This window comes from Stigmatopora argus, chromosome 13 (genome assembly GCF_051989625.1).
Source record: "Stigmatopora argus isolate UIUO_Sarg chromosome 13, RoL_Sarg_1.0, whole genome shotgun sequence".
Lineage (NCBI taxonomy): Eukaryota > Metazoa > Chordata > Actinopteri > Syngnathiformes > Syngnathidae > Stigmatopora > Stigmatopora argus.
In genome coordinates, this window is record NC_135399.1 from 16,230,602 (window position 1) to 16,250,339 (window position 19,738).

The following is a 19,738-nucleotide window of genomic DNA, read 5'->3' on the forward strand; positions in this document are numbered from 1 at the left end:
AAAAAAACAGAACACTGTCTATTCATAAATAACTGCATTAATCGCAAACCTGCTTGGTGGTTGAATGTATATTTGATCATTTAGATCACGGAGCAAAAAGTGGCAGTTGAGGAGCTATCAAATTTGAAGAAGGACAGGGTGAGTCTTCCTGGATATAAGTCATTTATGTTTAATCTATGGCATATTTGCATTAATCTGATAAATATTTCTCCTTTAGAAAGTGTACGTCCAGCAGAGGAACAGCAACGTTTTATTCCTGGCCGATAAAGGACAGACCTTGAGTTCATGCAAGAGTAAGATTTTTTCCCCCTTCACTCATGTCCTCAATTCTCAAGGGTCAAATAGGTTTCAAGTAGATATTTCTTGTCCACAGAGAAGGTTGACACCCTGACAAAGGAACTACAGCGCCTGTAAAACGGACCACCCCTGCAACCATGTGTGGCATCTTTTGTATCGTCTGTCCAGAGTCTGGTCCCTTTACGAGGGACGACGCAGTACGTGAATATCTGAAAAGGAGAGGGCCTGACTCTAGTGTGGATTTAACTCTCTCAGGCTCCAATCCGTCTTTCAGCTGTTTGTTCTCAGCCCATGTTCTCCACATGAGAGGTCTCCTCACCCCACAGCCCCTCCAAGACCTTGCTGGAAACCTCCTGCTCTGGAACGGAGAGGTCTTCGGAGGTTTAGAAGTCCTCCCCGCTGAGAACGACACTTCGGTCGTCCTGAGGCATTTGTTTTCTTGTAGCGATCAGACTGACATTTTGTCTGTCCTGTCCACCATAAAAGGTCCTTGGGCTTTTGTGTATTACCAAAAGAACCGGGACTGCCTCTGGTTTGGTAGAGATTACTTTGGAAGGAGAAGTTTACTGTGGAAATATGACCAAGAACGGAAGGCCTTGACACTCAGCTCTGTAGGAAGCAGCCCTTGCGGACTCGGTCAGTCTGACTCGGGTTCTTCTGGGCTTAGTTCATGTGCGTGGCAAGAGGTCCCGGCCGTCGGTGTGTACAGGATTGACCTCAAGTCATTTGTACAATCCGGATCCCCAACAATAGAACTTTATCCCTGGTGTCAGGTTGGAGATGATATCATCTCCACCACCATGGAGACGACCCAGGAAATAGCCCTGGGCAGCTGCGTCATAATGAAAAAGCCCACAGATCTGCTCAGATCTCCCGTTTGTCCTCTGAATACGATACCGTATGAGCCCCAATTAAATCCACCGTTTGCCGTTGAAGATCTGGGGGAGCTTCTGGACAAAATTAAAAAGGACAAAGCAGTGAAAGGTCTCATCGACGTCCTCAGTGAGGCTGTCAGGAGACGGGTTCAGCCTTCGCCTGATGAACCACTGACCAAGAATCATTCCAGTGTCGCTATCCTCTTCTCAGGCGGCATTGATTCTATGATTCTGGCAGTTTTGGCTCACAGACACGTTCCCAGCTGTCTATCGATAGACCTTCTCAACGTGGCTTTTCAACGCCAAGAGTCTCAGAAAGAGACACCTAAAAGACAACAACCCAGTCAGAGCAAGTCTGAAGCTGAAACTTGCAGCAAATTCGATGTGCCAGACAGAATCACCGGCCGGTCTGGCGTCAAGGAACTACGAGGCTTAGCTCCGGAGAGGCGGTGGAACTTTGTGGAAGTGGACGTTACACGGGAGGAGCTCCAGCAAATGCGGCGTGAACGCATCAGTCACTTAGTGCACCCGTTGGACACGGTATTGGACGACAGTATCGGGTGTGCCGTGTGGTTCGCGGCCAGGGGTAAAGGTTTCCTAGCCCGGGACCACAACCGAAGCAGCTTCACGTCTTCAGCCAAGGTATGGAGTTGACCCATGCGTGAAGTTCCTTAGGCGAATCATTTACCTTTAATTGAGCTGGCATTTTTACTCTTGCTTTCAGGTTATTCTGACTGGAATTGGAGCAGATGAGCAGCTGGCGGGCTACGCAAGACACAGAGTGAGGTTCAAGACATCTGGACACGAGGGACTGGTCCAGGAAATAGCTATGGAGCTTGGCAGGATCTCTTCTAGGAACTTGGGCAGGGACGACCGTACGATTGCAGACCATGGGAAAGAGGCCAGGTGGGACGTTGAAGTCAATTCTGCGCTTTTTATGTTTGGTACTTGGGAAGTTCAGCATTTCAGGACCTTGTCAAGTACTGAATTGCCAAGAAATGCCAAACGGAAGTCTCTTAAGGAACTGCTTCAAGTGCACTAATAACCAGTCAAACTTTAGATTCACTAGTAAAAGCTGCAATTATTTACTTTTATTTAACTGGCTCGGTCTCATTCTAGCAGTACAGTTCAGTTGTATTTCACTTTTTTAGTCATTTTACTTAGTTTTAAGGTGCAAAAATGGAATTGATGTTTTCTTCAGGTTCCCCTACTTGGATGAGAGCGTGGTGAGCTACCTGAACTCCCTGCCCATGCAAGAGAAGGCCGATCTGACGCTCCCGCGGGGTGTCGGAGAGAAACTGCTGCTCAGGCTGGCCGCCCGCCAACTGGGTCTTGGCGCATCTGCCGTCCTGCCCAAGAGGGCCATGCAGTTTGGTTCGCGCATCGCCAAGATGGAGAACGGCCGCGAGAAGGCGTCGGACCGCTGCGGGAGGCTAATTGGCGTGTAGGAGAAAAATCCATGTTTGGAAATGCTTTCATTGTCTTTGAATGAGATTATTCAATAAAATTTTGAATGACACACCTTGTGATTTCTCTACACCATATACGAGTTCAGGTCTTGAAGCCTTTCTTTAAAATACTGGTCACACTCCATGTAAGACTGCAAGTTTCCCACATCGAAACGTCCACCAATCTCGTATACATAAACCGGTTTTCTGTAATAAACATGTCGATACTTTATCGTATTATCTGAAAGAACGCCACGACAAACCTGTTGTTTTACCTCGGAATAAGCCAGGACACAAAGTTTCCGGGGGCGTCTTTTTCCTGCATAGGAGCATCCTGCCGTGGTGGAAATATTAATAAAAATAAAAATATTGATTTAAATAAAAATTATGTCTAGATGATTAGCATTTACCTTTTTTTCGTGGAGAAAGTTGGCCAATAGAGGCAGACTTTTCTTGGCCAACACGTAGAAACAAGGACACTGGGGAGGGGGGACAACGCAACAAATTTACAATTTTAAATCTTTTATACAGTTGCAAATTTGAACCATGTATTGACAGTGTTTTATATATTTCCCCCCTCATTTAGTGCAAAAACAAAGTGTTACAAGGCCAATTTACATTATGTCAAGGTTTAAAAGTACATTAAAAAACAATTTCAGGCTTTACTTACCGCCCTTCTGGACTTGGTGTCGGAGGGCAGCGGTTTTTCCTTCATATGCATGGCTTGAAGTTTAGCATCAACTTCTACTATTCCATATTTGTGGGTTTCTGCAAAAAAATGAACCCAATGAAGTCAGTTTGGGGAAGAAAAAAAAAAGGTATCCCAGAAACTAGTTCCTCACCATCGTCTCTGCACCGGTAGGACAGAAGCACACTGTTTTCCTCACATTTTTCTTGGAGCTCAAAAAACCTGGACTTGAGTTGAGCGAGGCTGAAATCTTCTTTGAAGAGAGTATCGCTATTTCCGGCACCCCCAAAATTCCACTCGTTAACATTTGTTGTCCAAGCTTTGTTTTAAATTAGAAACTTACCCTCCAATAACAAAGACATGGTCTTCGATCTGGAAGTGGCTCACAGCCAGTTGAAGACAGGCCACCGCACCAAGGCGCTCCTAAAAAATAAAAACATTGAAATTTAAGGCGCAGAGCTTTTTTTTTTAAATTATTGTTTCTAATATTTGAGGAAAGCCATTTCTGTTAAGACAACTACTGATATGCTTCCAGGTTTAATTTCAGGTCAGATGTTTCATAGTCAAATACTAGAACTACTTCAGCCTAGTCACTTTTCTGTTTTAGATTAGATTAAACTTTATTGATCCTTACGTACATCGTTGCTTCTGGTTTGGTCACAAACAATGCTGACATTTGGGAAGTTTGCAGCCCATTCTTCGAAGGCGGACAGGTAAACAGCATTGGTCTAGGGAAAAACAAGATCAACTTTATCAACATTTTAGCACCGGTTTCTCAAACTGATATGACATTGTCTCATTTGGATGGCCGTACAAAAAAAGGTCAAAAAGTCAAAAAGTGAGCAAAGTCCATTTTATTAGATCTTATAAAATGGCTCTTTATCTAACAAAGTACTCACCACGACATAGATTCCGTCCACCGCATTCGAGGTAGCCAGTGCTCGGACCCAGTGGCTGAGGAGAGCGCGGTTCCCTACCGGCAGCAGCGGTTTGGCGATGCCGGCCAGGTGAGCGAAGCGCCCGCTGCGGTCAGCGGCGACGTCCCGCTGGAGCCTGGTTCCGTAGCCAGCGGCGAGGATCACCGCCTTCATCGAGGCTCAAATGAGGGCGGCGACTACTAGAAGTTAGAGTTATATTCATGATTTTATATCGATTAAAAAGCCGTTAGTCACAATTTTACAGCCAACAAACTTTTACTTACGGGTTATCCTTCGACTGCTACACTTCCGGGGTGAATGTCACGTGGCGTTGTGACGTTCAGGAACTATTGGAATATTTTCAACCTTGGGATAGAGGATTAGGACTAAAAATATAAATATGCTGTATTTTTTTAGCATCGTTATCATTAAAAACTACCATGGTTCACTGCAATAACAACATTGTTTCATAAAAATGTGGTTTGTCGTGCTCAAATCAGTGATCTAACATTGAGCAACAGCTTCACTGGTAAAAAACAAAAAAAGTTATTTCGGAAAATGAAGCAGATGTAACATTTCTGTTTGAGATGATTTATTAACTACAAAGGAACCTACGCATATTTTCTTTAAGTAGAAAAAAAAGAGGGAACAACCCAGCGAAAGATTTTTCCGTCTATTTTTTGAGTGCTTTTTACTGTGCTTCTTCACAGCTACCCTCAACGTCCTCAGCCGCGTTTTCATCCTCGTCCTTTTTAAGCACTACTTGTGTTTGCGAAGGCTCCACTTCAGACGTCTCCATTGGTTCCTCGGATGGTTCGGGTTCCAATTCGGCATCCGTTTTAGCATTTGGTTCCTGATCAAGCTTGGCATCAGTTTCAGCTTGACTTTGGGGTTCAAGATCTGCTTGAGACGCTGCTATAATTTTGACTTCGGCTTCTGGTTCGGCCTGCGATTCAGCTTCGGCCTCGGGTTCAAGTGTTGGTGTTCCGTCAGCTCTTGCCAACTCCCCCTAAAGATATTTAAAATAAGGTTAAAATGTCATTATGGGTCCACTTGACTCATGTGTAACTTAATTAAAGTAAAAAAGTCTGCTTGCACACAAATGATGAAATATACCGCTTTCTGTTTTCCTATACTTTTGGGTCATTACGCAAAACTAATACAAAACATAATTGCTGTCCATGACTAACAATTTTCTTTCAAAATCTCTTTGTATTTACCTCCGAGGGAGTGTTGACAACCTTCTGGGGTCTCCCTTGATCTGCTTGTTCCTGCTCCATGGGCTCCTCCACTTCTTCCTTATTCTCACTAACCATGACGGCATCTGGTTCTCGCTCCGGCGCTTGTGCTTGCGGTTGTGGTTCTTCCTCCACCGTGACAGGAACCTTCTCAATTTGAGGGACCTCCTTCATCACGGGCTCCACCGGTTTGGGTTCCGCTTTTTTAGTGGCTTCCAAGACCGTCATGATGGATGCCGGGATGTGAGCTTGCTGTCTCACGCAGGACGGTGCGTGGAAACAAAACAAAAGACAGCTGGTTGGTACGCTATGTAGTGGTTGAAGGACTTCTCAAGATGTATTCTAAGCTAAATCTTGCCTGGTGTGGTGTGAACGATCGAACGTGGTGCAGCAGGGGCTCCCTCATCTCTGGGCAACGTTCAAAGACGCTGGATAGCTGAGCGTGAGGCAGCTGCAGTAGGACGCTGTACGACTGAGGTTTGGTCCTCTGACAGCATTTGACGAAGCCTTCCCACACTTTGGGGTATTTCCACACCTTGTAGGGGTGGGGGGGGGGGGGGGGGGGCGGGGGGTGGGGGGGGGTAATAAAAATCAACTTTTTGGCACTATAAGGAAAATGAACACTGTCCTGATAAACAAACTCAGAAAAGGTAATACGTAGCTGCTGATGAAAATACTGCCATGGCCTGTTCACCTGCTTGATGATGAGCCTGGACAGGATGTTCATCACGAAGCCACAGAGCCGTGGGTACATGGTGAGCGACTGGATGACGGTCCTCATGAGGAGCATGGGGAGGGGGTGCAGCTCCATCAGCTGCTGCATCACCACGGCGAGAACCTCGGATGTGTACACGTTCTTCTCGCCAAAGCACAAGTTGGTCGCTGAAGATGACACACTTGGTTAAAACATATCAATGATCCATTTAAGAGAGAGACATGCACTTTAACATGAGGACATTTTCTGTCATGGACTCGATCGAGCATCTATGTAGTCAAGTAACCTTTAATGATGGACTTCATGTCACATTTGGTGGAGTCGATGTGGTGCAAAGCTATGAGCAGATCTCCTGGGGTCAGCGGGGACACCGATGAACTTCCCTCACCTGAAGAGCCACACGTGTCGTCAAAGAACATTCATGCCATACTAAAAGTCTTTTGCGTGAAATGATCTCACACCGCTGATAATCTCATTATCAAATAGATAGCCTAAGATAAGTATGGCATCCTCACATTTATCTCAACTGTAAAAAATAACACCTGGTTAAATGACTTACTGTGCTGGGTTCCCAAGAGTCGATTAAAAACCTCCTTGACCACAATGGGGTTAAGTTTGATCAACTTTGGAAGAGCTTGGATGACTTCCGCCTTTCACATCAAGACAAAAAACAAAAGTCAGTTTTTCATTTTTAACCTAAAAGCAGCTCCTATTTATTAAGACAAATTACTGTCCACATTCTAACCTTTTCTAGCCCGTTGATGACTGGGATGAGGAAGCGAACATCCGGCACCCGTTTATGGTAAAGATCTCGTACCCGTTCCACCAGCTCCGGAGATGGAGGCACTGTGCACGTGGAGGGTGTATATGATGTCAATGCCGATGACATCACTTTATTCCACCGAATAAAAAATGTACTAGTAATACTCCAGTTTCTAGCTCGGAGTTACCTTTATCTGTCAAAATGTGCAGGCAGCGGGTTACGAGAGTCTCCGCCCCTTTTGGGCAGTTTTCAACCAGAAGTAAAAGCTCAGGAGAGGTCATGCCCATTCCACGGATCTTTGATAAGGACACATGTTAAAGCATCAGTTATTACCATTGTCAAACTGCCCAGAAGATGAGGACATTTTAGGTGACGGCAACGTGGAGCAATGAGATAGTCTTACTTTAAAGCAGGGGCGCATGTGGCTCCCGGCCAAAATGAAAGCGGCTCTTTCTTTATCATATTTGTAAATACTACTGTGGCTCTTTGCCTCTTAATATTTCTCTTATTGCACACTCAAATTAATTAGGGTCCAATAAAAACAAATAATAAATAACCATATTTTCTCGCATATAAGCCGTATTTGTAACAAAAAAATGACTGAATCAAGGATCCAGATTATTTGCGCACAAGACTTGCTGTACTTTTTTTCATCAGTAGATGTCGGCAAGGTAAGATTTACTATTTGTTGGTCATTTTCTGTTTTGCATTAAGAAAACAACCATTACTGAATGAATCAATTCCTTATGATATTGACCCTAATAATGTGCTTATGATTCATACAGTATCTCAGAAATACCATGTGCGGTAAATTTTTCTGAAGATTTTCCCTTTCCCACAATTGTCAAATTCAACAATTTTAAGTAAATTTTAAGGGGGCAGCTTATGTGCGAGTAAATACGGTATATTTAAACCAATTTGGTATATTTAAACCAATTTGGCAGATTTGGATTTTTTTTTTTTGCCGCTTCTGACATAAGGTATGGCTCTTTTGACTCTCACAGTTTAGAATTTTGCCTCTTTGTGTCTAACCTGTTGGCCACCCCCGGTAACTAACCAAACACAGGCAAATTGGTAACTCACAGGGAGCTCGATGGCTCGAAGCACGCCGCGCTTGATGTCCGCGATGGCCTCCGTGTAGACGGACGCCAACTCGTGCACCAACTTGTGGTTCAAGGGCAACAGAGACAGGTAGAGGAACAGGCACTGGCGCACAGTCTCTTCGGTCCACGGGGACGCCACCTCTGTCCCCGCAAAACCACAGCCAGGGAGTTTAGAAGGGCACAATGACGAGGAGGCTTAAAACGCCGGCCGGGTTCAAACCTGTATCTTTGTCGGCACCAAAGAGCAGAGACGGGGGGTTGGGGTGGACCAGGAGTTGCATGTAGTTCAAAGCAAACTTCTCAATGTAGTCGCGGAGATGGTCTTTGTCGTACATGCGCTTCAGAAAAGCCAAGGCGGTCGATCTCACCTAAAAAAAAAAGTAGAATTTAAAGAAAAGATGATGAATCCGGTGAAATTGGAACAGGTTGTTCCTCACCTTCTCCTTTTCATGAGAGCTGAGGTCAAGGAGCACATGGAGGTACTGGAATTGCCTTGAAGGCCTTTTGATGATGAGCTCCTTCAACGTCGACATGCCCAAATACACGCGCGACTGCAACGACATTGGCGGAAAGTCAATCGGCTGTCTGCAGGCTCTTTATCTTGTCGACATACCTCATCCTCACAGTAACGTCGGATCACTTCCAAGGCCGACTCTGTGATGATGGGAGCTTCAAGGACCAGTTTTGTGAAGAGTCTACCCGAGAACAGAAATAGTTACTGGAATTCGATGAAAAAGTCAACCCGTGCAGTCAATTTGATGCAACATTTGGAATGAGGTGGACCATGCCGAATGGAGTCTATTGGTGGGGTCCTCACCCGTCCTTCTGCTCGGGCTTCTCCTGCAGTCCGGACAGCAGCGTGTACAGACACTGGTCGTAGCTGTCCAGCAGGCCCGAAGGAAGCTGGCTAAGGTAGGTGTTGTACTCTTGATAGAGAAGCGAAAAGGCCAGCTCGCTCCTGGTGCGGATGTCCTCCAAAATAAAATGCAGCACGTCTTCCTTCATGATGCCCTCAAACTGCGTCACTAGCTTGGAGAGGAGCTTAGTTCGGACCTGACAAAACACGTTACATTTATTAGAAAAGCATTATAATATATAAGGAATGGCTGAATGTTAAGACCAACCGTATGCATACATGTGCATCTGTGTGCGTGTGTGTGTATGTATGTATGTGTATGTATGTATGTATGTGTATATGTATGTATCATCCAGAATATTTTAGAGAAAAAAAAAGATTAAAAATGGATATAGCTCACATGGGACAAGCCGCTCTGAGTGATGGTCTTCTCCGAGTGGAGGATGCGTTTGACGGTCTTGGAGGTCAACTGCTCGATCTGCGTGTCCGATAAAGGCTGGACCACGTCTGACAGCCTGAAGACTTTCTTCCTCCCGGTCGAGCCCGCCACTCTATTTCCACAAAGACGAAATAAGGAGGGACGATACGTTTTCGGTTGTCGTCATCGCAACTCACTTGGTCTGCATGGATGGAATGATGGGCTCGGGAAGCCTCTTGACGACGCCCGTAACGCGAGGCTTTTCTTTTTCGGGGTAACCCAACACCGAGATGGCCTGGCCCACCAGAAGGGGGACTTTGCGCTTGATGAGCTGGTCCTTGGAACCCGTTCCGTCATCGTCGGGGTCCGCGTTGCCCGCGTCGTTCTCTCTCGCTTTGCACTCCTCTAGTCCTGTCGGCGGTGCCCCCCAAAAAACAAGAGTCGGCGCATTTCGAGGCACCGAAACGGGAGTGTAGAACGCCCCATTTTTCCCGGCCGGACAGACCTGGACCGATGCCGGCCGAGGTCATCTGCGTGGCCATGAGCCTGGCCAAATGTTTGATCTGGGCATCGGTGCCTGCCGACTCCACGGGCGTGTACGTGGCCTGGAAGGAGGCCGGCATGGTGTCGGGCAGATACACCATGCTGATCAGCACCTGGAGAATCAGCGTTTTCAGGTTTATCACGTGACCAAAAAACCCGGTGAGGTCGTGTCGGGCGCTCTTACCAGATTGGCCACGTTGTCAGCGTTGAGCAGCGGGCGCAGGAAGTCGGCGGTGAGGTCAATGGCCGACTGCACCGCCGGAACCGGAGCTTGCTTGGGGGCCGAAAGAGGGGCCGGCTCTTCCTTGTCTTCGTCGTCTTCCATCAGCGCTGGCTCTGGAAACAAAACGGAGCTTAACCGGTGAGTACGAGGTCACTCGTTGTCTCATTTCGAGGAGACGGCTTGCATTTAAAACGTGTATCCAACTTGCTCACCCATCTTGACCTTCTTCCCTTCCGTGTACTGGTCGTGCCGCGGCCTCTTGCGCTGCTCCCTCACGGCCGGCGTGGAGCGTGTGATTTCGTTCTGGGGCATGCCCAAATCCAGCAGCAAAGTGCTGATCTGGCCCTGGAACTCCAGACTGCACGGATGCTTGAGAACCGCCACCAGGTGAAGTTTCAGGTTCTTTCGCACGCTGCTCACTTGCGACTTAGCCAGGGTGGGTGGAAGATTGGCTAAATAAAGAGGAAATTTCATGTTTTTGTTGTTGTTGAGAAATTTGATTTGTTTACTCACCGTGTAAAGTCTCATATGCCTGTACCACCTTAGACATAAACATAGGCCTCTGACGGGCTAGGGTTGCTAACGATCCCAGCGCGGTGGTCAGGTTAATGCTGGAAATGGCAGGATGGACCATAAACTTGAGTAGCTTGTCCAGCGCCAACTTTCCCTCATCGCACAAAACACCTGTAGAGCGAAATGTCAGGTGGTCCACGAGCCAATATGTCCATGATTGTACGGCGGTACTCGTACCGTAGCGGATGTACATGTGGTCTTGAGGTACTTTGTCTAAGGTGATGTCGCTCTCCTGCCTTTTGGGCACGTCCGAGTCGGCCACGCGAGGCGACAGGGTGACGATGAGCGACTCGGTAAATTTGATGGCGTGGGTCCGCACGCCGTCGTTCTCCGAATCCAGCAGCGACAGGACGTCGCCTTTCATCTGAGTCACCATCTCCCAGCAGGCCTCCTGCATGTCCGACACGCTTTTGGCTCTCACCAACCACTGGCGTGGAGGAGGTAGCAGATGAAATAGGTTAGCTTACATCTACTCTGAGAACACAAACTTTTTCGGCAAGGTGGTTTTGACTTGGAGGATTTCTCAAGTACGAGCATGTGAATGTGCAAACAAAATAAGGTATAAAAATGACCTGGAGAGCAATTTTGTGTATTTGGGTCAGCGTGAGAATAGCTTTCTTCACGACGTTGACACTTTCATCTTTGAGCAGCATGTTCAGGTTTGCGATCAACCTGGGGAGCAACTCGTTGTCTCGTTTACTGGAGAGATTAAAAACAAAAGAAAAATAAGTGACTTAACTCATTTAACGCAGTTTTGCTGCCTTTGGATTAGAATAAAAGCACCCACCATGCTTCCTCGATAAAGCCGATGACAAACTTTCTCACTTCGATGGATTTGTCTGTCTGAAAGGCGATCATCTCCTACACAATGAGGAATACAAATAAAATAAAAGGTGATTATAAATTGGCGATCTAAAGCACACTAATGTGCATCCTTACATCTATAAAATTGTCAAGAAGAGATGGATCTTTGTTGATGATGAGCTCCTGGACCTGATAAAGGAAATTCAGATATTTTAAATCAATAAACTTGGAGGCGAGGCAGTGAAAGAAGAAAAACTTTGATTTAAAAAAAAATAATTCAATATTACCTGTTTGAGTACTGCTAGCTTTTCATCTGTGGGTATCAAGGCAGCTTGATTTAAAAGATCCACCACCTGAAACCAGCAATTTCCTTCATTATATGTCCAGGTTACATTTTAGTAATATTATTGCCTAGATTAAGCTACATACCTTTTCGCTGGTGGTCATGTCTATGACATGGGCTGCCTCTCCGTCTTTGACGGAGAGCTCCATGTTGTTTTTTTCCTCCTTTATTCGGGGTATAACATGTTCATATCCTTGATTCTGAAAATATTAAAATAGATCCAATGTCGTAACCGAAACTGATCTCAAGTAGCAAGTGACAAAGAAGGTAAATTCATAATTGCTGCTAATGTGCTAGCCAGCGACATGCTAAGCACATAGCACACCTCAAGATAAAGTTAGTCAGAACTGTGACATCAAGGTTCCCTAAATATCACGATTTCTATCCGCAAAGCATACAAGCGTCAAATTAAACATGAAATACCTGAAATCAAAAGAACAGATCTTTTGCTATTTGTAAATAAAGCCGCCAGAGCTTGTGTGCGGCAGCGTTTCTTCTTCGTGTACTAAAATCCTAACAGCCTGGGGCTGCACTGCCCCTATCGTTGACAGTTTGGAATACATTTCCGCCTGTTGTTATTACTCGAGTTTAGGATTAGTATATTCATAATCGAACGACATAGTGGGCTAAAGCCGATGAAAATGTCAAATTAATAAATACAGTTATGTGTTATGTGTATCCAAGCGTAACAAAAAAAATCAAATATTTTAGGGAGTCACGCATGTCCATATAACATTTGTAAAAGAATTAATTTTACTACGGAAGTTCTTTGCAGTGGAATGATAGAGAAACCCCGCAATAATGTTTAAAAAAAAATAATTGAACAGTTTCCTTTTTCCTATATTAATTTTCTATTATTTTGAAAGCTCCTCCCGGAAGCCTTCTTGTGCAGCTGTTGGTGAGCGGACAAACTCGTAAAAAAATGGCGGCGATAATCACCCCAGGAAGGAATGCAAAAACCTCAAAACATAAGTTTTAACCAAGCAAGCGGAGGAGCACATAAATTTCAAAAAATATTTTTGGGTGAAACCTTTTTTGGCTTTCCAATTGTGTCTAAAAAGGAAAAGGCGTCGTCGATCGTGAGTCACACCAGATTTAAGCTTTTTCCCCCTTGCATATATAATAGCAGCTATCAACAGCTGTATGTTTAACCGTCGAATCTCCTTTTCTTATTTACAACATGTCTACTCTGCTAACCTGCGTCAGATGATGTTTTTCATGCAACAATTGCACGGAGATGTTGTTTTCTGTCAATGACACGATTTGGAGTGAACTCAAAAGCCAAATTGGGGGCAAATGTCGTATCTGTAATGCTTTTTTCTCATACTGATCCAATTTTTCATGTTGTCTTCATAGTTTGGCGATGGAGTGTATGTTCATCATGAACCGGGTGGGCTCGCCGGGTAGCTCGGTTGCTGCCCAACGGAGGCGGATGGCCCTGGGGGTCATCATACTCTTGCTTGTGGACGTCATCTGGGTGGCCTCTTCGGAGCTCACATCAGTAAGCAGCCCCTTTGCAACTCTACGGAAGCCTGATTTCAAAATAAAGAGGACACCATCAATCATCATCCAATCTTTTACATTTGACACCTACTTATTTGTTATAACAGTCATTAAAAGTGACTCAATCTTTTTTTTGTTATCTAGTTTTAAATGGGTGAAAACGTTCTCCATATTGATTAGCATTTGTTATTTTTATTTTTTTTAAAGTGAATATTTTCCAATATCTAGAGTCATGGCCAAGTAGACTGAAATTGTACCCATTTTAATTTTGACAAAAATATCAAGTTTACGCAAACTTGTCTCAATTTGTTTGGAAATACGTACTGTGACACCTGTCTTAATTCCATTTCCCATTCCAGTACATTTTCAGGAGACAGGAATACAACAAGCCCTTTTTTAGCACCTTTACCAAGACATCCATGTTTGTGCTCTACCTGCTGGGCTTCCTGTTGTGGCGGCCATGGAGGCAGCAGTGTACCGGTTCGCTTAAGCGCCGACACCCTTCGCGGGTAAGTGCGCTGAACTTCCAACGAAATCCGAATGACTTTCAAAATGACGTAAATGTGCCCTGATATGTCTGAAAACGACTTGTTTTTTCATTGCCTGGCCACAGTTCAGCGACGCGGAAGCCTACTTTGCACCCTGCGCCAGCGACACCGCTATGAACAACTGCTTGGTAATTATCCCGTGAAATTGAGTTAGGCTTCTTCCATGTTTACCATTCTGTGACTCACGCGAACCATTTAAATAGCGACGTTTCCAGGTTCACTGGAATGAGAACGTGGAATGCGTCTCCCTTTTTTTAAGGGCGCTGACTACTTTCTTTGCTATGTGGAAAAAAATTGGTCATCCTGACCTGTTGTGATTTTTCTCTCTTTCCGCGTCTTGCGATTGGAGAAAAAAATGGAACCTATAGGAAATGAAAGAAGCAGACTTATTAGCTCAAAAATGCAATTGCTTGAATAAATTAAATTCATTTCTATTCTCTTACCTCCAAACTAAATGATCCAAAAATTTGACTGGTAATATGAAAATCTCATCAATCAGGTCACTCGAGCTGTCTGTTTTTATCGCATTTTATGCTGTAAAACGTCCCGATTGGCTCTTTTTCCACGCAGAGTGAACCGCTGTATGTACCAGTCAAATTTCAGGAGGTACCCAGCGATCTCTCCAACTGTCTAATGGACGCAGACTGCCATTCTCGTGAGTGTACGTCTCGGTATTTTCCGTCCTCCCACTCCCGGGTTCCAATTCACCCCCTATTTCCCAACATTTGTGTTTAGCGGCTTCCAAAAAGCAGCGAGTGCGTTTTAGCAACATCATGGAGGTGCGTCAGCTGCCCTCCACGCAAGCCCTGGAGGCCAAACTGTCCCGCATGTCCTACCCGGCCGCCAAAGACCACGAGGCCATGTTGCGTACGGTGGGCAAGCTAACCATCACCGACGTGGCCAAAATCAGCTTCTTCTTTTGTTTTGTGGTGAGTCCCTCATGCCATGTGACAACTTATTCATTAGTTTACAAAATCTTCCATTACATAGCTCCTCCCCCACTGCAAGATTCTGTACAAAAAAAATTCCAACACATCAACAAGGGCTGGCTCCAGAGGTGACTGTGTAGTTCCGCCAAAGCACCTTCTCTCTTTATAACAGGAATCAATAGCAATTAGCATACGTGAATTCCCATCTTTGAACCTCTTGGCCAATCATCTTAAAGCCTGGCTGTTAGACCAACAAAATTGCCATCACAACGCTGTCTAAAAGTGTGTCTAGTATGTGTCATTGTTTATCTTCAAAGATGGAAATGAGTCCTGGGCTGCAATCTTACATGTTAACATGAATATAAATAAATATGTTCATTAATATGTGCCGTCCCTTTATTAACCAAGACCTTTTCTGAGCAGTGGTTCCTGGCCAACCTGTCCTATCAGGAAGCGCTCTCCGACACACAAGTGGCCATTGTCAACATTTTGTCATCCACGTCAGGTGACTCACCGTCGAGCAAACGACCGCCATCCTTTGGCGCACTTGCTTAAATTGTCTTCCTGAATTTCCCTTCTGCGCACAGGCCTGTTCACCCTCATCTTGGCGGCTATTTTTCCCAGCAACAGCAGCGACCGCTTCACCTTGTCCAAGTTGTTAGCAGTGGCCTTGAGGTAAGTTGTGTCAAAAACTGAAGAACAAAAAAAAATACATTTGCAAATTAATTAAACTTAGTCTGTTTCACCTAGGTGTCAATTATGTATATATTAAGCATGATCTTTGCCCTGGTTTTAGCTCTGTATGTATGTGTTATTCAAGAAAGGGTTATCCTATTTTATTATGAAAGAGACGCCATTACATTTTGGGATCAAAGGGCCAAATTGAAAATGTTTTTGTGTTCAGGATAACCCAGGAATGAAGAAAGGGCTTCTCAGGATATGTTAAATGTGTTATTATAAAAGGGTACATTATATTTTGGAGTCATCAAGTCAAAGGTGGTCAGGTGGCCAAATTGAATTAGCTTGCTTGGAAGGTCTGGTCTTTAAAATAATGACATTTTTATGAATGGATACAATTTCTACAATGAATAAAAACAGAAATGCACTGTGGTTATGGCTTACCAATCAATCTCCATTTTTCATTCCATACTATCTAACTTGACGCTTGATGGCGTGTGTCGCAGTATGGGAGGAGTTGCCCTGGTGAGCCTCTCCGCCATGGACCGACCCGACGAGAAAGCCACCATCGGTAAGTGTGAAGATCCACAACGGCAGAAGAAGAAAACGCAGGAAGCTCTCCAACATCCTCCTCCTCCTCGTCGTTTGCGCAGGTTCCTTGTGGTCGCTGGCCGGCGCCATTTTATACGCCATCTACATTGTGATGATCAAAAGAAGGGTGGATCGGGAGGATAAGCTGGACATCCCCATGTTCTTCGGTGAGGTTCTCGTCGTTCGAGGACGACCAGGTCGAGTCCGGGCCTGAGATCTTTGTGTTTTTTTGGGCGTGTCTTTCAGGGTTTGTAGGTCTGTTCAACCTTCTGCTGCTGTGGCCGGGCTTCCTGCTGCTTCACTACACGGGCTTCGAGGCCTTTGAGCTTCCCAGCCAGCTGGTGTGGACCTACATCCTCATCAACGGCCTCATCGGGACCGTTCTCTCCGAGTTCCTCTGGCTCTGGTAGGGGGAATGCGCCAATGCCAATGCCAACGCGCGTCTGGGATATTGGCATTTTGAATAAGAGTTGAATTTGCCTCCTCAGGGGCTGCTTCCTCACATCTTCGCTGGTGGGGACCCTGGCCCTCAGCCTCACCATACCGCTATCCATTTTAGCCGATATTTTCTTGCAGAAGGTCAGTTGGACTTCTTGGGGAAATTGGAACGGTTTTAACGGAGCGTCGTGTGCTTTAAATTCAAGACATTTCTTGGTCTTCTTAGAAAAATCTTTTGTCAACGGTAGGACGTGGACTTACCTTGTTTTCTGGTTTCTGCGCAGGTACGCTTCTCCTGGCTGTTTTTCGCAGGGGCCATTCCCGTCTTCCTCTCCTTCTTCATTGCCACACTGTTATGTCACTACAACAACTGGGACCCGGTCATGGTGGGCCTGAGGAGACTGTACGCCTTCGTTTTTAGAAGACATCGCATTCATAGGTGAGCTCACTTTTTTACTACAATTACAGTAATCCCTCAATTATTGCGAACTCCCGACTTTTCGTTTTTTTCCCCCGCTGTTAACTATTGATTTTTTTTTTTAAAGTTCATAAAAATGTGAAAATCCAATCAAATTTTTCCCGCTATTAACTATTGAATTATTATTATTGTTATTATTATTTTTTAAAGTTCATAAAAATGTGAAAATCCAGGCTGAAAGTCGTAAGCGGAAACCACTCTCGCTATTAGGACTCAGCACTTAAGAAAATAATATATATAATAGCGGTGACCCTACTTGGCAATTTTTCAATTATCGCGGCCATGTTTGGTCTACATTAACCGCGATATTCGAGGGATTACTGTATTCATTTTTATATCACTTTTCTTTTTCTGGGGAAAAGCTATTTCAACCTCGGATGTGTTTGATAAGCCAAAACAGTCAGGAAAATCACAATGAAAGATCATTTTTAAAATGAGATATTGCATGTTTGGTTCATATTTGTGATGACATTAATCATAAAAATGGACTCTGAACCGTTCAAGCCAAATTTCAATTTGGGCGTAGCCAAAACTAATCATTAAATGGCGTTCTTTATGACTAACAACGCTTCTCCTCCCCAGGATCCCCGAGGACAATGAACTATGCGAAAGCCTGATCCCTTTGCACACCGTCTCCCTCAACCAAGGAAGTCTGTGCTCGTGATTTACCGTCAAGTAAGTCGTTGTCCCTCTCACTTCCCGACTGGAGTGCAAACATCCTCCTCCCACTTCACTAAATATTTCCAAAAGCTATCCATCTCGCCATGGCGAACAGGACAAAATCCTCTTGACTCACCACCGCTCATTCAAAGCCTCTGACGAAAGCCGCATGCGTTTGTTCAAACAGAAAACTGATAAGAGACGTACGTGGTCATTGCCGAAATATTTCCAGTCTGGAAAACATCCCAGCCATCGTCACTAACCGACAGGAAAAATTTCGGGTTCTTTGGGGTCTCTTTTTTCTTAACATTGGCTCAAATGTGGATGAAGAGGAAACAAAAAGTAGACGAGGAAAGACACTTTTCAAACTTTTTTCTCCGAGAGGCCGAAAAAAAAAACAAAGCGTGCAAATTGAAATCCATCCTTCCACATGTATTGGTTAAAAGGCCGATCTGAATGGGGTCAAATGAATAAATAAGAAACATGTTATCAGGTTTCGACCCTTCAACTTAAGTAGCAATTTCCGTGTTAAAGCTAAAAAATGCAATGTAGGCCGAATTCAAGCTCCTTATTCAAAGATACGTTCACCTTTGATCCCTGGAATCGACCTTTCTGTCCAAACAACCAAATTCAAAGCATCCTCATATTTAGGAAATTATTTGACCACTTTAATCTGCAAATTTCAGTTATAAATAAACTAGCCTGTCAGCTAGGTTTTTATTTTATTTAGCAATTTGATTTTTTTTCACCTTTTAACCTCCTTACACACATTCCACAAATTTGAAACAAACCCCTATAGTTCCTTGTTAATCTATCGCCCTCCAATGTACAGACATAAGCTCCGCCTTCTGCATATTTGAAGGCTCTTGTGTTGTTTTTCTAGGTGGCCCACATTTGGTAGCAGCCAGAGACAATGATCCATTCATCCAATCATCCATTCATCCAGCCAACCAGTGCCTACCTACCATTTGAATGCTCACTTTGCCGCCCCCTTTCCCCCTAAAATCATAACGTTTAAAAGAGAGGTACTACTCAAGATACCGGACATCGCAGATGGTTGTTATCGTCGAGATAGGACGAAGAGGTACGTTGGAATTCCATCGGCGAAAATCACCACAAGTCTTCGTGCATTGGGAACTATTTTGCACTTTTTCACTTTTTGCCTTTCTTTTTATGGCCTTTTTTTCCCCGGGAGATTGCTGACAAACGGTTTGGAAATATTCTCATGGACTTGACCGTTTTGGGTCGAAATGCACGTCGCAACACTATATTTAAAACGGCGGGTTACTTGGCGGTCACGTGGACTTATTTTCAGGTTTAAAATGGCGCTCTGTAATGTGAAATTTTAACTAGCCAATTCCATTTATTCTAAGACACTTTTGGGTCATTCATCGGGGTCAAATTGACATGGAGTTTTACCTGAGTCATTTAAATCACTTTTTTTGATAATGGCGTTAATATTATCTCATAATTGACTTCATATTTTCAATTTTTCTGAGGGTTCAACGTGAGCCGCAACCCAAAAACCGTTCAAACCGCTTCCACCATATAAGCTACCAAGCCTGTTTTTTGTATTTTTGACCACTACACTTTATATTTTCTGTGTCACTGTAATTTATAACTTCCACTTATGAGCCAAATCATTTTTGTGTGTGTGTGTGTCCGATTCCCAATAAGGAGAAGAAAAAAAAACATGGTGGAGTGTCCGTCTTTGCTGTGGTTGCGCTCGCTAACTGGAGAAACGAAAAATTCGCCAGTCTTGGTAAATGAACAGATTCAGCACTTTAAAAACAAATATGTCCGTTCTTCTATTCCACGTATACACGTGCTGTCCGCGTCGTGTCGTGTTGCTTGATTTGTTTGACGAAACAAAGGAAATACTTTATGAAATCTTGTTGAAATGTTTGTTTGTTTGCTTTCATTCTGTCTCAGGTACTGTCTTGATTGTTTGGAAAATAGCGCGTGGCTTTTAAATGTCAATCACTTCCTTTTCTATTGGATCTCTTTTTTTTTTCATTTGATGGATTCTATTTCCTGCCTTGGATACGCTATTAAAGAAATATCTTTTTAATTTGTGCTTTTTTCAGGTTCATTTTTCTAATGGTTTTA

At 44.3% G+C, this 19,738-nt stretch overlaps 4 protein-coding genes across 5 annotated transcripts; 2 read left to right on the plus strand and 2 right to left on the minus strand.

Moving 5' to 3' along the window:
- The first annotated feature begins 217 nt into the window (after positions 1-217).
- On the plus strand, positions 218-2,691 carry asnsd1 (asparagine synthetase domain containing 1). The gene is made up of 4 exons (XM_077617899.1): positions 218-293; positions 374-1,814; positions 1,897-2,078; positions 2,374-2,691. The coding sequence occupies exons 2-4, from the start codon at positions 435-437 to the stop codon at positions 2,618-2,620; spliced, it is 1,809 nt and encodes a 602-aa protein (XP_077474025.1). The 5' UTR covers positions 218-293; positions 374-434; the 3' UTR covers positions 2,621-2,691.
- On the minus strand, positions 2,244-4,620 carry LOC144087429 (uncharacterized). Its single transcript, XM_077617900.1, has 10 exons — positions 4,510-4,620; positions 4,208-4,425; positions 3,947-4,036; positions 3,652-3,731; positions 3,463-3,578; positions 3,291-3,388; positions 3,031-3,099; positions 2,896-2,954; positions 2,695-2,827; positions 2,244-2,605 (listed from the first exon to the last, which is right to left on the minus strand). The coding sequence occupies exons 2-9, from the start codon at positions 4,397-4,399 to the stop codon at positions 2,707-2,709; spliced, it is 825 nt and encodes a 274-aa protein (XP_077474026.1). The 5' UTR covers positions 4,400-4,425; positions 4,510-4,620; the 3' UTR covers positions 2,244-2,605; positions 2,695-2,706.
- A 203-nt stretch (positions 4,621-4,823) lies between these two features.
- Positions 4,824-12,359, minus strand: sympk (symplekin). Its single transcript, XM_077617781.1, has 26 exons — positions 12,228-12,359; positions 11,891-12,004; positions 11,749-11,814; positions 11,597-11,650; positions 11,445-11,518; positions 11,230-11,356; positions 10,835-11,084; positions 10,598-10,768; positions 10,297-10,536; positions 10,046-10,197; positions 9,824-9,974; positions 9,516-9,729; positions 9,301-9,451; positions 8,862-9,097; positions 8,658-8,739; positions 8,482-8,595; positions 8,265-8,412; positions 8,025-8,185; positions 7,129-7,237; positions 6,924-7,024; positions 6,738-6,828; positions 6,465-6,566; positions 6,158-6,345; positions 5,822-5,998; positions 5,446-5,715; positions 4,824-5,234 (listed from the first exon to the last, which is right to left on the minus strand). The coding sequence occupies exons 2-26, from the start codon at positions 11,951-11,953 to the stop codon at positions 4,917-4,919; spliced, it is 3,810 nt and encodes a 1,269-aa protein (XP_077473907.1). The 5' UTR covers positions 11,954-12,004; positions 12,228-12,359; the 3' UTR covers positions 4,824-4,916.
- A 334-nt stretch (positions 12,360-12,693) lies between these two features.
- Positions 12,694-19,700, plus strand: LOC144087391 (solute carrier family 35 member F5-like). Of its 2 annotated transcripts, none has more exons than XM_077617841.1 (15): positions 12,694-12,883; positions 13,161-13,305; positions 13,667-13,816; positions 13,921-13,983; positions 14,426-14,516; positions 14,591-14,784; positions 15,208-15,289; positions 15,372-15,459; positions 15,969-16,033; positions 16,116-16,220; positions 16,300-16,459; positions 16,542-16,632; positions 16,776-16,930; positions 17,552-17,644; positions 18,513-19,700. In XM_077617841.1, the coding sequence occupies exons 2-14, from the start codon at positions 13,168-13,170 to the stop codon at positions 17,631-17,633; spliced, it is 1,464 nt and encodes a 487-aa protein (XP_077473967.1). In that variant the 5' UTR covers positions 12,694-12,883; positions 13,161-13,167; the 3' UTR covers positions 17,634-17,644; positions 18,513-19,700. The 2 variants fall into 2 exon arrangements, with proteins under 2 accessions (XP_077473967.1, XP_077473968.1); XM_077617842.1 differs by having other exon boundaries at positions 14,426-14,510.
- Positions 19,701-19,738: the final 38 nt, after the last annotated feature.